The sequence below is a fragment of the Podarcis cretensis genome (genome assembly GCF_951804945.1).
Source record: "Podarcis cretensis genome assembly, chromosome: Z".
In the NCBI taxonomy this organism is placed as follows: domain Eukaryota; kingdom Metazoa; phylum Chordata; class Lepidosauria; order Squamata; family Lacertidae; genus Podarcis; species Podarcis cretensis.
Window position 1 is genome coordinate 31,805,870 of NC_137184.1, and position 15,042 is coordinate 31,820,911.

Here is a 15,042-nt window from a genome sequence, read left to right on the forward strand (position 1 = left end):
TCTGAAACAGATAAATCCATTTTGCATTGCTTTCTATGGGAAAGCACTCCTTGATTTTGGAACGCTTTGTTTTTGGAACGGACTTCCAGAACAGATTAAGTTTGAGAACCAAGGCACCACTGTACCAACAGTACACCATTTTATTTTTAAAAATGCATATTGCTTTAGAAAGTGTGAATTAGGCATATTCACCTTTAGATGCAAACTTAATCAGATTTTCCCTCCTTCCTTACTGGTTTCTGCTGTGCTTTGTTGTCTTTGAAGTCAAAGACAACAACATCTATGCAAGTATTTTTGTCCAATTACTTTTTTATTTTTTTAAGTTTTTCTGTTGATGGAAAAGGATCATCATTGGCACATGCTTTCCCACAGAGCCAACATGTTTATGTAAGGAAAAAAAGAGTCGCACTATGAGGGAAAACAGATAATGAAACCCTGTTATTACTGTCTTATCACCAGTGTTATCTGCAATGTTTGGAGGCTCACACTGAGCATCCATTAGAGGACAAGAAGTGTTGACCTGCGGAGAATGGACTTGGCAGGCCAGAAAGGTTGCTGATCATATTCCTTTGGGGTGACTCAGGCTGGCCAAGGAAATCCGGAATTTAGGAGCAACTGGGAAAACAAGCAAGTGGAACTGTGGATATCAAGTCTAATTTTGCATGATACAAACAGTGCTGCTCCCACCAAAGCACAGCTCTAACCAAACTGAGAGTCAGCCCTTCTGCTTTGTCTTTTTGTTTGGGATGCTGATGGCAGCGCAGCTGAACCAAGATCATTTGTAGATTTTCAAGTAAGGCTGCCATCAGCATCCCAAACAAAAAGACAAAGCAGAAGGGAAGGCGGTAAGAGCTCTCAGAATCAAACACCAAAAAGATGCTTGGATCAAGGGAGGAAAAAATCCCAAAGCTGTTTCATCGAGAGTTTTCCTACTTCCCGGGGTCAGCCCTAGCTTTTTGGGTGGGGACTCTTAGCTACGGCACAGAGATAACATGACAAATTCTTTGCCTGGAACGCTCAGAGTCATTAGGCACATTTGGTCTGTAAAGTTTCTCTTGAGATGCCAAAATAAACAGGCCCTGCCATTGTATTGAAGTTTCCCATCACAGCCTGGCCCTCCTTGCCTAGGAAGTAGGAGCTGGAACTTTCAAGCTCAATGACAAAGCAGTTCATTCCCCTCCCTCTTCTCACAAGGACAAGGAGCAACTGTACCATGCACATAGGAGCCAACTCCTAGAGGCTAAGGGGTCTTCAGGCTTCATCCCCCCCAAATAAAGTATTTGAGGGGGCTGGGTCCCTCCAAAGTTGATGAGCATTGCCATTCAAATGTGTGTCACATCATGTTTGTGTGCCACAACATGTGATTGATGTGGGGTGGGGCTTACCCCCCCCCATATTTTATTCAAGTTGGCACCCCTGGCTGCACATGAGGAGGCCTTTGAGCAGTGCACATCAATGTGGTAGGGAAGGAATAGAACAAGTGTGAGCAAAGCTGTCCATATCCATTTCTCATTTTTCCAGTCTTCAGTTCTCCACATTTCCACGTCAGTTTGAAACAAATTAAAAGCCCTCACAAAAATTCACCAGCATTTTAGTGTACATTTCTTCTAATGCACGCATTTGTTTGCAATTTTGCAATAGTATGCTCATTTTTCACAAAGCATGCAATGCAATTTTTTATGTCGTTTTTCCTAATAATTTTTGTTATGCAGACCTTACCCGCAATATATGCATTTTTCTGCACATTGCTTGGCTGAAGAACTGCACTGCAAAATTTGGAAAAGTTTTGAAAATTTGGGAAATTTTGAAAGATGGCTGGTTCTCATATTGCTTAGGTGGGCTTGTCTTTAAATGTGAACTGAATCCAATTCTTCCCTCATACCTTGCGTAGACTCTATACCATCTGGCTGCAGTGCAGAGAGAGAAAAACAAAACTGGGCTGTTTTTGTACCTGTTGAGAGACCAGGTGCCTTTTGCAGTCCCTAAATTACCAAAATCCCTAGCGGCAGCTATTCCACCAGTCTATCTGATCTGTCTGTCACAATTCCATCTGGCCTTTACAGTGGTACCTCGGGTTACAGATGCTTCAGGTTACGTATGCTTCAGGTTACAGACTCCGCTAACCCAGAAATAGTGCTTCAGGTTAAGAACTTTGCTTCAGGATAAGAACAGAAATTGTGCTCCAACAGCGCGGCGGCAGCAGGAGGCCCCATTAGCTAAAGTGGTGCTTCAGGTTAAGAACAGTTTCAGGTTAAGAACGGACCTCCGGAACGAATTAAGTGCTTAACCCGAGGTACCACTGTATATGAATTGTAGCTTTAAAGAACTTGTGTATTAAGCATTCATCCTGATTTGCACAAAGCTTACACAGAGGTTAAATTATGCCCCACTTTTACTGAGTGTGTACTGTATTCTGCTTTGTTTAAGGGTCAATTATACAACGGTGAGCATTCATCCTGCTTTGCTTGCAGGGTGTCATTCACACATCTTTCTGTTAGTCATTTGTTCATCCCACACTGAAATGAACTTCCAGGGTGACTCTTCCCCCCCCCCCCCAGAAAAAAGGGGTTGTCATGCAAGGGTTACAAAGTGCTTCACTTCACTTAAAAATGAACAAATCTAAAGTTCTGCCATGCACTTGAACTGCTCACACAAAACTGTGACTATCTGGAAGCACCTTGACTTTGCTTTTCCTTGCCCCCCTCCCAATCCCTTTTCCTTCTGTGTCATGTATTTTTAAAAAACATATTTTTTATTAAAGATTTCTTGGTTTACAACTGTATGTGCAATGTATTTTTTCCCCAAGTTTCATTTTCTACAGATCAGTTTCATTTGTTGAGACATTAGTGTTCATTCGGAATACAGTGGTACCTCGGGTTAAGAACTTAATTCATTCTAGAGGTCCGTTCTTAACCTGAAACTGTTCTTAACCTGAGGTACCACTTTAGCTAATGGGGCATCCCACTGCCACCGCTGCACGATTTCTGTTCTCATCCTGAAGCAAAGTTCTTAACCCGAGGTACTATTTCTGGGTTAGTGGAGTCTGTAACCTGAAGCGTCTGTAACCCAAGGTACCACTGTAAAAGGGGGAAAGAGGTGGAGGGGGGAATGGTGAGTGGGGTGGGGTCAGGTGGCAATGCTTCTATTCTACTTAGTGTATGTGTGGGGTTTTGTGTCAGTGTCGCTTTTGCAGGTTCTCTTCACTATTCGCTTGTGTTTCTCTGGTGGTGAGAGCGGTTGGCCTAGGGTGTGGTTGTTTGCTTGTGATTGGCTGTGGTGAACTTAGTTTTCATGTGTGAGTAGGGTGGGTGGGTGCTTATTAATCAGGTTAGCCATATTGATTCATATGCTGTTGGCGGATTCTTGCTGTTGTCTTCTTGGGCTGTGTATGTAATAAAAGGGAACCATACACGCCATATATTTGAAGTGCATTTAAAGCACATGACTGCTCCCAAAGAATCCTGGGGAATTGTAGCTTATGCATCACTAAGTGACAATTTCCAGCACCTTTAGTCCCCCAGGATAGCACTAAAGTTCCCAGGATTCTTTGGGGGAAGTCATGTGCTTTAAATGAATATTGTAAGTGTCATGAGTCCTGTGGCCCTGCCTGTTTCAGAACTGAGGCAGTAGCTGCTGCAAGATGAGGAAGAAGAGTAGGATATGGAAGGAGTAGCCCAAGAGGGATGACAGAGACCCTGTTATTTTGCCTTTAGTGGTTGGGGACGGAGAGGCAGTCACACTGGCTCTCTGAACTCCATCTCATTGCTGAGAACCCAATACCACCTCAGCTACTGGGAACAGGCCCACACCTCTCAGAGAAACGTGCGCCTCCAGATGCATCAGACTTGCAGTAAGAAAGAGTCCCACGAGTCTCGCCTTTTTAATGCCAGGAGTGTTGTGACTGTTTGTCGAGATATCTTAGAAGCTCTTGATACATTTAAGCACCTGACGAGAGACACAAAATGGCACCACCTCCCCACCAGGGAAGAAAGGGCGACATCAGGATCTGCTGCCCCTGTGGATTCTGCCACCTGAGGCAGTCACCTCACCTTCCTTAATGGGTGGGCCGGCCTTGCTCACTTCCCATCTCTGACACCTGATGCTGTTTCTGAACTCTCTAGTCATGCCTTAGGAAATCTCTGCCTATAGGCTGATCTGTAATGTTGCAAGCTTTCTTTCTTATTCACACTTAAGAGTCTCTGTGATAGCATTTGGGATAAGAGCCAGGACAGTAAGCCTGAGGGCATGGATTTTCTTACTGATCTGTATAAGCCTCTGAAAGCCTTTCCAGCAGCACAAAATGTGTTAAATAAATATATGTCTATGTTCTGTGCCAAAAACAGCAACATTATGAGACCTGTATGAATCAGGCACCCACAATTAACCATACTGTTCATTTTAGTGTCAATGTGGTTTTTAAACATGAATATAGTAGGCTGGGTTACAACTTAAGCTGGGTTATGTACTTAGGATCACACCTAAAGACAAAATCACACATAGGATTCAGCTATACAGCTGCAAATACAACGTTTTTAAAATGTGTTGTAAAGTGCAATATAAAAATGTGACACTAGAGGACGACAGTGAACTATGCAAAATTCAATGTATTTTTCAAAACTTTTTAAAAGAAGGCATTTTCACAGCATTTTTAATATGTGTGTAGATTCCACCATAGACAAAGCCCATAGGGTTCAACAGTGGGTGGGATTGCCAAGGTATTTTTTTACAGAATCCTTCCCCTTTCCGACCCCATTCCTTTTTTTAATTGTTAAAGCTTAATGCACACAAGTTAAATGCGCACAAGCTGCAGACTTACTGAATGTAAGAAATGAGTATGCTTATAAAGTTTAAAAAGCCAGTGTGGTGTAATAATTAAAGTGTTGGTCTAGGACCTGGGAGACCAGGATTCAAAACCCCATTTAGCCATGAAGCTCACTGGGTGACTTTGAGCCAGTTATGTTGCCTCAGCTGAACCTACCTCACAGGGTTGTTGTGAGGAAAATAATGGGGAGGCAGGAGAACCTTATATGCCACTTTGTGCTCCATGGAGAAAAGGTGGGATATAAATTAACTGAATTTCAGATATTGGGTGTCACCTTAGAAGAGGCATTGTCCCTTCATTTTCATTTCGGAGGAGGAAATGCTTTATTCTGACCATGCCTACTGCAATGGTACAAGCACCGCCCAAGTATGTTTTTCTCTCTCTTCAAAACTATTGTTTTGCTATAAAATAAGCAGTCTGAAACCCACGTAGCTGCTTCTACTGAGAAGCAAGTCCTGTTGAATTTAATTGAACCTATTTCTAGCTAAGTGAAGTTATACTCACTTACTCACCGTACCTGCAAGAAAGTCCCATTGAACACACTGAGTAGTCCCACTGAACTCTTCTGAGTAGAAATGTATAGGTTGCATTTCTTTAATTGGATGATAATCCCGTAAATTATGCAAATATAATCAAATTTGTATATGTTTGCTTCTTTTCTGTCATTTCTTTTACTGCTAATTGTGAGCACCAGAGAGCCTACTTTTCTTCTCCCCCAGCTTTGCCCAGTGTTGCTTTCACACTTCCCTGCTTATCTCCACACCTGTGAGAGCTAGAAACTTTCTTCTTTTTCTTTTTCTTTTTTAAAGAAAACTAAGATTCTCACAGTGCTGAAATTTTCGTCACAATGTAATACAGTCATGCCTCGGGTTACAGACGCTTCAAGTTGTGCGTTTTCGGGTTGTGCACTGCGCCAAAACCGGAAGTGCCGGAACGGGTTACTTCCAAGTTTCGGCGCTCATGCATGCGCTAAATCGCAACCCACGCGTGCGCAGACACGCGCTGCGGGTTGCGAACACTGCAGGTTAGGAACGTGCCTCCCGCACAGATCACATTTGCAACCCAAGCATCCACTGTAACACAATATATACACTCCCCAACGTATGGGTTCCAGAGCTGAATCCTTTGATGATCCGGTTTAGTTCTTCTTCAAATCCGCCGCCCCCCCCGTGCCCTGTCTGCCCCCCAGCCAGTCTTGCATATGCCATTAGTTCTCAAAGGCACTGCTTGAACTACCTTACAGAATTCACAGACTACAGGATTGCCAAAAAAATTTTGCTGACACCACTCCTCTACTTTGAACAGAATCCTGACAAACAGACATTGCATGCAACCTTTCATTGCATAGGGGAAAATAATGGGGGGAGGACTCCACCTGCTAACATTATGTATGTTAAGCTGGTCTTAAAGGTTCAGGCCAAGCCACTTAAGAAATGTGGCAACCCAAGGCTAAAAGTTAATACCTGACAGGCTGGAATCCAGCAACACCTGGAAGGCCACAGGTTCCGCTTGACCGTTTTAACGAGTGATGCCAGGGACTGCCTGCCAGAATGAGGCTTCACTTGTCAGGCCAGCAAAATGCTACTAGCAAAATCATAGGAAAACTGAGCTGGCAAATTTAGATACAGACAGAGACCCTGCACATCTACCCTGTTGCTGCCATCAGAGCAGAGCTCTGGGGCAGAGGTCCAGGGTCCCATGCAGCTGAATGAACAAAAACACACACACCCTCCATGCAGCAGGGATGGCTTCTCACATTTTGAAGGGGACAGACATTGCCATCTAAAGAGCACCTACACCAGAGCTTTCCAACCTGTGTGTCGCGACATGCTTGTGTGTCGGCTGCAGTGTGTAATGGTGTCATGCGAACGCTCCTCATGCTCCTCCCAGGAATGGAAAGGGGTTAGTTTAATCTCCGGTTTGCTAGTAAAACTGAACTATTGTGTCGCGAAATGATGCACATCTAAAAAGTGTGTCACCAACATGCAAAATGTGGAAAGCTCTGCACTGAACAGTAAGGCCACTAAGCCCAGAGTCTAAAATCCCTTTGCAATAGCTAGATAAGCACCATACCTTTAAAAGACATTCAAAGCACCCACAGAATCCTGGGAACTGTAGTTTAAGGGCATTGAGAATTGTAGTTCTGGGAAAGGTCAGTTCCCAGGATTCTTTTTTTGTGTGTATGGGGGGTGGGTGAGTGTTGAATGTGCTCTGAAGGTATGGTACATACACAGCCAACATCACCACAGCATATAAACATAAAGAAACAGGGAAGCAACTACGGATGACAAATGGACTATCTTTACCCCTTCTGGCTGCCAGGCACATAGTCCCAGTCTGTCTCCACTGCTCCGATGTAATATCTTCTGGTGATGCCAATGCTCTGCTCAAAGAGGCACCACAGGATGACGATGCAGCTGCACAAGGGCAGCCTCTGCATGGTCTAGTGTGTGTCGAAGAGACTCCAGAGGCAAAGGCAGTTCCGATTCAAGGAGAAATCTAGGAGGAGGTAGGTGATGGTTGCCTGACCTATTTAGCAAGCGCCATCCTCAACGAGGGAAGTGAAGGCAGGCCACGGAGCGACTACAGGTTTGGGCGAAGCTCTAACAAGTTTTCAATATGCGACCGGATAGGGAATCACGGTCACGCACACAGACTTTCAGTGTGCTGGGATGTGTGAGTGAGCAACACTGGGTGGAGAGCAACAGGATGGAGAGGGGAAAAGCCAAAGGGGGGGAAAGGTTGAGCAAAGTTTAACCTCTTATTCGCTGTCGGGACACCAGATCCAGGATTAGGTTAAGAATTGGCTCTGATAGATAAGGCCAAGACTCATCTAATGCATCTTTCTCCAACAGCAGCCAGCCCCTGTAAGTCTGCAAGGATGAACCAGCCATCCTTCTTGTTTCTTCTCCTTGCACCTGATATGCAGAAGTATACTATCACAACAGACAGTAGTTCTGCTAGCCAATAGCCATGGACAGATCTGTCCTCCACAATTTTATCTTATCCCTTTACAAACAAACAAAATCATAAGAACATTTCTCAATGTGTTCTGAAGGTTCCACATGACCCAGTCTGAGGGGCAAGCTGTGGCAGCCTGGCTAATGGTCAAGTATAATTGGGGGTGAAGACTCTCTCAGAGGAACCTGATCTGCCGTTGCCAGAGTCTGTTTGCCTATGAAATTCATTGTCTCCTCCACTGAACAATCTGGCTGACTGCTGCAACTTGAAAGTAGGTTACAGAACCTCTCTCTCAATAAATAACTTTAATTATAAAAACTTTAAAAGGACAACATCATGTGCAAATCATATAACAACAACACAAAACATATAAAAGAAAAACAATCAAGAACAGTCACCAAAATGGCTTCCTTGAAAACTGAGTGTAGTACCAAGCATAGCAGGCGACATAACATTATAAAAGAAAGAAGAGGAACATCACCTTGTTAAACTGGCTTGGGTGAAGGTAGCCTGATTCCGAGCAATCAGTCAAGTGAAATCATCTGTCATAGGGGTTGCCAAATAAGTCATGCTTCTCTGGGATAAGTGGCATCATACAGTGGTACCTCGGGTTAAGAACTTAATTCGTTCCGGAGGTCCGTTCTTAACCTGAAACTGTTCTTAACCTGAAGCACTACTTTAGCTAATGGGGCCTCCTGCTGCTGCCACGCCACCACCACACGATTTCTGTTCTCATCCTGAAGCAAAGTTCTTAACCTGAGGTACTATTTCTGGGTTAGCGGAGTCTGTAACCTGCAGCGTATGTAACCTGAAGCATATGTAACCCAAGGTACCACTGTACGTTGTTTGTTCATCTGCTTCACAAAAGACACCAAAGTGGTAACAAAGTCCACACTGAACCTCTCTGAAAGCCATAGCCAGGTGCAAAAGAGAAGAATGGGCAACCTTCTCTTAGAACCAAGGAACATGGTGCAAATGCTCAGGCCTGGTATTTGTTTTCAGCACCATAACTGAGCTCACATTTGCACAAAAAAACCACTCCTGGTTTCTTCACACACACGTTTTCTACATCTCAGCAGCATAATTAGGGCTGGGGTTGGGGGAGGCCTTATCTTTAAAACAATTGGAACTCTTTTCCCCTAGTGCAGGGGTGGGGAACCTGTGGCATCCCATATGCTACTGGACTACAACTCCCATAATCTCTGACCATTGACTTTTGCTGGCTGGGGCAGATGGGAGCTGGAGTCCAACAACATCTGGAGGTCCACAGGTTCCCCACTACAGCAGTGGCATGGGCATCCGCATTCTTATGAGGCTTCTGTCACCACTTCAAGATTTTTTTTTACCCTTCCAGTCTTACAGCATGTCTACCCTGACTTATGGGATTATTATACAGTACTGTTGATCCAGTTCAAAAGTTCAGCAGGGTTAAAGCTTCCTAATCTCCTCAGGGTCCCAGTCCAGCTCTTCCCCTCACCTGCATTCAAAAGCTGTTTGTGTTTTTAAAAGCCATTAATAATTGCAGTGAATGTCATCCCCTTTACTTTGACCTTTATCCACACTGTACACCTAAAGCTCATTAAAAGCACATGGCTTCCCGCAATGAATCCTGGGAACCGTAGTTTACTCCTCACAGAGCTACCATTTCAAGCACCCTAAACAAGTTCATCACATCCACACCATAAATTTAAAGTGCATGTATAGCACATAGCTTCCCCCATAGAAAACATATGTGGTGAGTCTAGAATTAACAGGTTTTTCTGAGTCAGTTTTCTAACAAAGAGAGATGAGAATGGAGGAATTTCCCCCAGAAATGTCTACTAACTTTTTTCATGGTCAAAACAAGTCCTCTTCCTCCAGCCTAGGAAAGGGCTGATGCGAGATGATTCACCAAAATGTTTTATGCAAATCCTCTTTATATATTTTTTATATTAAAATGGCTTTAAAAAAACAGAGTTGCTTGTCTCAAAGTATTTTTGGAGTACTATGAAGCATAACAGGCAGGACAAGGATGGCTAGGGTCTTGGCTTCTCAAGCAAAGGAGAAACACAGGGCAAGATCAGTGGGGGGGATGAAAGACCTATTTATGGTTCATTTCAGACACAGTATTGTACTGCCTGCCCCAACTTAAGAAAAATCCCCCCTCTTTTAAGGTGCATTTCAATCTTGCCCACTATGTCAAAAAGGTTCCCTACCCCTGGACTACATAAATAAATATATCTGCCCTAAATCTTCTGCCAGTCAGATTTATTGGATAAGCTCAAGTATTTTGAGAGAGGGCAAAGAACTTCTCTCTCTCTGACCCCTTTCCCCACAACATGCATAATTTTATAAACCTCAGTGATTCCTCTCCTCTCCTGAGTCACCTCCCTCACCCCAAATTCAAAAGCCCCAAATGCTGTAGCTTTTCCTCATAGGGAGTATGCTAGTCGTTATGCATTAGCTCTATTAGCTAATTAGCTATATTAGCTGTTTCTCCAACAATCCTGTAATACATATAGCTGTATCCATCGATGGCTGATACATTTTCAGAGAAAGGAAAAGTCGTTCTTATTCAGAAGTCAGCACATGGCAGAGGAAACTGATATGACTAAAACATAAGACAGAGAAGACTTTAGCAATGACTAACTCCTGAGTGGTGGTTGCCCCAGACACTGATTCTTTAAATTTGAAATGAATGAGTCATGGGCAGGCATCAGCACCCATCCTTGTGCACCTGGGAAGGTTGATTGGCGCCAACACCTGTCTTGGTGCCTGCACTATGGGCAACTTCAAGCCTACCATGTTAAATTTCCCAAAATGCCCTGGAGAACCCACCACGGTACCACTTCAGAGCACTGTGGGAAATTTAAAAGTGACAGCTACCTGGTGCTGTTCAAAGGGCAGCTACACAGCTCTAATTGAAGGAGTGATTCAACTATTGCTGGGTAAAACCACTTTGGAGTTTCCCTACTGGGCCAGGGGGATGGTAACAAACAATGCTGGGATAATGAGGGGCCCTTCTGAGCAGCTGCCTCGGCCCTTGGCCAGTGCCTGACCTAGCTGAGTACTGCCACTGGACCTTTCTGGGAAAACTCACTGCTTCGCACTATGGAAAGGGCTTCTTCCAGCCTGCAACACCTGCATAAGGTGTTGCAGTCTATATATATAAAAAACTCCATTTGTGAAACTTTAGAGGGTATGCATTTGAGCTGTGTGGGTTTCCTTTGCTAAAAGCAAGAAAAATGAGAAGTCACCTGCCAAACCACACAAAGATTGGTGGCTGAGGGAGGCAGTGGCTTTTACCACTATGCTTCCCATAACTCTATCTGTACATGGGTGAAGGGTACTTGGAAAGCATGGGGGAAATTGCTCAAGGCAATGAGCTAATCTTACAGGGCTCCTGAAAATGGGCCCCAATTCTTTTTCTAGGGGCTCTCCCATCTGAGTAAGTCAGAAGTGAGTCAGAAAGTTCACATCTCACAAGCCACCTACACCTTCCTTCTGGTTATCTAGGGGAAATGGCCTTGGTAGCAATTGTCATTCATCACTCAGGGAATGTAGCCTATGAGGGGGATAACACGTTATTGTCCTGAATGAGGCAGAAAAAAAACACCCACCAAAAAGGATGAATAAAACATGGAATTTCCTAACAACCATATCAAAATCCGGACTGGGGGGGGAGGGGGGACCTCCTTCTGTTCAAATTTTTGTCCTTGTTTTGGTTTTGGGTTGGTTGGTTTTCATTATTTGCAGTAACCCAGCAAGTTTAAGTGAAGAAGGAAATTGTTTAAAGGAAGGATGTGTGGCTCTAGCAAGGTAGAGTAAAATCAAACCTCAGAATATAACCTTCATATTAGACTCTAAAGAAGGAACTTCCTGAGGCTGCGTACACACCATTCGTTTAAAGAACATTTCATGCACATTCACACATACACACCAGAAAGAATCCTGGGAACTGTAGCTTAGCCTTCACTGAGCTACAATTCTCTATTACCTGAATCAGGGAGGCTGTGGAGTACCCTTGCTTGGATGTAGTGGAGGGCAGGATGAGGAGCAATAAGCTGAGTCCCTGTAACTGAGAGCAGCGTTGGCCCAAGGGATTTTGGCACCTGAGGAGAACTCCAAAATGGTGCTTCCCTCCCTGTCAGGGAAGGTCTCAGGGAAGATCTATATCAGGAACAAGGGTGGGGGAGGGGGAGAGAGAGAGAAAGACTGACATCAGGATTTGCAGTCCTGGTGGACCCTGCCACCTGAGGCGGTCACCTCACCTTGTTTCATGGGTGGGTTGGCCCTGGATGGGAGGCTCCCAAATCTGGGAATTAGATGTTCTACCTATTGCGCTGGATTATATGGCATTCGCTTTGAAGTTGCAAATGCAGAATTTGGCGGGGTGCTCATAGATCCAGCCCTGTCACTAGAAGTTCAAGTGGCCTCAAGTGGTAAGGAGCACCTGCTGCCAGCTTTGGGTGGTTCGCCACCTACAGATGTTCCTGAACAGGGAAAGCCTGACTACAGTGTCCTGTATTTTGGTAACCTCAAGTTTGGATTTGTGTAACACACACTGTGTGGGGCTGCCTTTAAAGCTGGCCTAGAAGCTGCAATTAGTGCAAAATACAGCAGTGAGTCTGCTCTGTGATACAGCCAGCGGATAACATATAACACCCCATCTGAAAATATTGCAATGGCTGCATTATATGTTGAACTGAGCAAGGTGGCAGCATAAATATGGAAATCCTGAGATATGGCTTGTGTTGACTTGTATGAATTTTTGGGGCTGCCTAAAAGAATGTCTTTTTGACCATGTATATGCTCAGCATTAGTGTCTGAGCTGATTTGTGTGTGTGTGTTGCTTTCCTAGTTGCTAAGAATTGATACAATTTTATTTTTATCATATGCATTGCATTTGATATTTTTATGGTCCCAGTTCTGGGACTGCGACTGAGCAAAGAGCAGGCTGTGGATTACATGAATGATTGATTGATTGAATGAATGAATGAATGAATGCATTCTCCCATACTGCCTCAGTGTCCAGGGAGAGCCAATGGTTTGAGCCATCTGAACTGGTGGTGCAGTCATTTTTGCAAACAATTCTATGAACTCCTTTTGATGTAAAAGGTCCTTAAGCAGCATTTTATCTACAGAGCAATGAAGATCCTCAGGAAGCACAAAGAGGCTATGTAAACATTACCAGCTTAAATTGCAGCTAGATTGTTCTTTTTTCTTAATTCAGATTGAAGCTAGTTTTGGGGGAGAGTGCATCAAAAAGAAGTATTTCATAAGAAATAATGGGATAGAGATAAATATGCATTGTGGCTAGTGTAAGGTACATGTACACTGTTTCCCAAATGGGAAACAGTTTCTCAAATGGAAATGCACCAGATTCAGAGTAAATGGGAGTGTACACAAAGCCAGTAATTGAACAAAACATGCCTTATTTCCAGAAAATGACAGGCGTAAGAGAAAGGGAGAAAAAGAGAGAAATAAACCCAGGTGGTTTCTCTTTCTTCTACAAATTTCAGTTTCAAATGCTCTGTGAGTAGCTGTGGAGTAGGGACTGTCCCTACTGGGGTGAGTAAGACAATCAGAAATCGCCCAACCAAGAAAGGGGAATTCACTAATTCTTGGCAAAGCTACTAATAGCAGGACCAGCAGCAGCATCCTCATCACAGAGACCAGAAAGCTGCCAAGGTGGGAGGGCCAAGAAGGGGCCCTCAGGCTACAACTACAGCATAGCCTCCTTATCCCTGCATCTACAAGGCTGACCTATGATTACTCTTCTCCGTACAACCTGAGGAAGCAACCTGAAGCACTAAGCAAGAAAAGGACACACTCCAAGGATGACTCCATATACATATATATTATTTTCTCTCTTTTTCCTATTTTGACTTCTTGGAATGGAGTACTGCTGGTAACATGTTTATATTCCTCCCTCCTCTAGCTCACAGCCTGAAAGGCAGACTAAAGACAAACTGTGTGTGTTATTCTTGAGCATCAGTTCATACTGCTGTGGTGGAGTGCTCTAGTCTTGATTTGTAAAGGAAAGAAGTAAAAATGGTCCCATGAACTGCGACTGGGTGCATATTTTAAGAACCAGGCTGGTGGCCTTTTCCTCTCCCCGGCAGAGGAAACTCCATGCAGGCTGGCATATCGTCTGATCATCATCACAGACGCTTATCTGTCTTGTGTTTCTTGTTGCAGCAGGAAGGAAGGCACAACCTCAGTCACTCAAGAGGATCTGCAGTGGGGAGCACTTGGGCAAGCAGGTGCACTAAAGCTTTTTCTCCGAGCTGTGAAGAACTCATCATACCAAGCAGGGCTGAGGACAGAGGGATTGTGTGCAATCTTCTTTTCAGCTGAAGGGTTCTAATTGAGGTTGTATATTCTGTTGCACTCTGGCAGATTGATATTAATATTTACATAACGTGACCCTTTCCCTCATTATTTATTTATTTATTTATTTTTTGCAGTATGTGGCCTCTTTCTCATTATGCTGTGTCTAACAGGAAACGGACCTCCCTTAATCTAGCCTGATCCTTTTTCTTCTCAAAGAGATTAGGAAAAGCACTCTATATCCGGTGTAAACAGGATGCTCAGTAGTTGGTGTAGGATCTGTCAGATGATACCAACAGCTACATCTGATTACTGGGTTTCCTGTGGCATCAGGTTCTGCAACTGCTAAGACCTCCTACCAGTGATGATTGGAATTGCAACTAGCCTAAGCGTATACATGCTCTAACATGGGAGTTTTCCCACAAGCTAAGTGCCCAGGACTGTTGGTGAGCCTAGCATAGCTGGATATTGGGGGAGGGGGGGAGAGTGCTGTTTCTAAGAGCTTGTTGGAGAAACTCTTGGGTGAAACTCAATTAATTGTTCCAATATAAAAGGTATTGTGTCCCTTGAACTAGATGAGCCCTCTCCAGAAATCAGTGTATTAATCAGATTTGCCAGTCTGCTAGAATTCTGGCTGTTTTTTGTTTTTTTGTTTTTTTAAAAAAGAGCAACATTTAAATCCTGTGTGCAATGCTTAGATCTTTTGTTTAGCACAAGTCAGAAAAACACAAAAAGCATATCATTCTTCAATAAATTGCTTTTTAAGATGACACTGGCCTTCCTTCTTTTTTCTGGTATTTATTTAAACTACTCATATACTGCTGTTGTGGACAACCTCCTTGCATAAAATTGTAAAAAGGGTAATATTTTCAACACAAATGACACAATTAAAAAAAAAACTATTTGCCTTGAAGGTTACAGGGTAACATGGCAATTCATTTGGGATT

At 43.7% G+C, this 15,042-nt stretch overlaps 1 protein-coding gene across 2 annotated transcripts in view; it reads right to left on the bottom strand.

The window, feature by feature from the left end:
- F8 (coagulation factor VIII) overlaps positions 1-11,930 on the bottom strand; it is a 78,501-nt gene extending 66,571 nt beyond the window's left edge. Inside the window, exon 1 of one of the 2 annotated variants that reach the window (XM_079962315.1) lies at positions 11,760-11,930. Coding sequence is in view for 1 of the 2 variants with exons in the window: in XM_079962314.1 (XP_079818440.1) it covers positions 7,129-7,262 (134 nt within the window). In the remaining variant the exon portion in view is untranslated. Of the gene's footprint in view, positions 1-7,128; positions 7,497-11,759 lie in introns of those variants that run through there. The other variant, XM_079962314.1, reaches the window with a different exon arrangement.
- Positions 11,931-15,042: the final 3,112 nt, after the last annotated feature.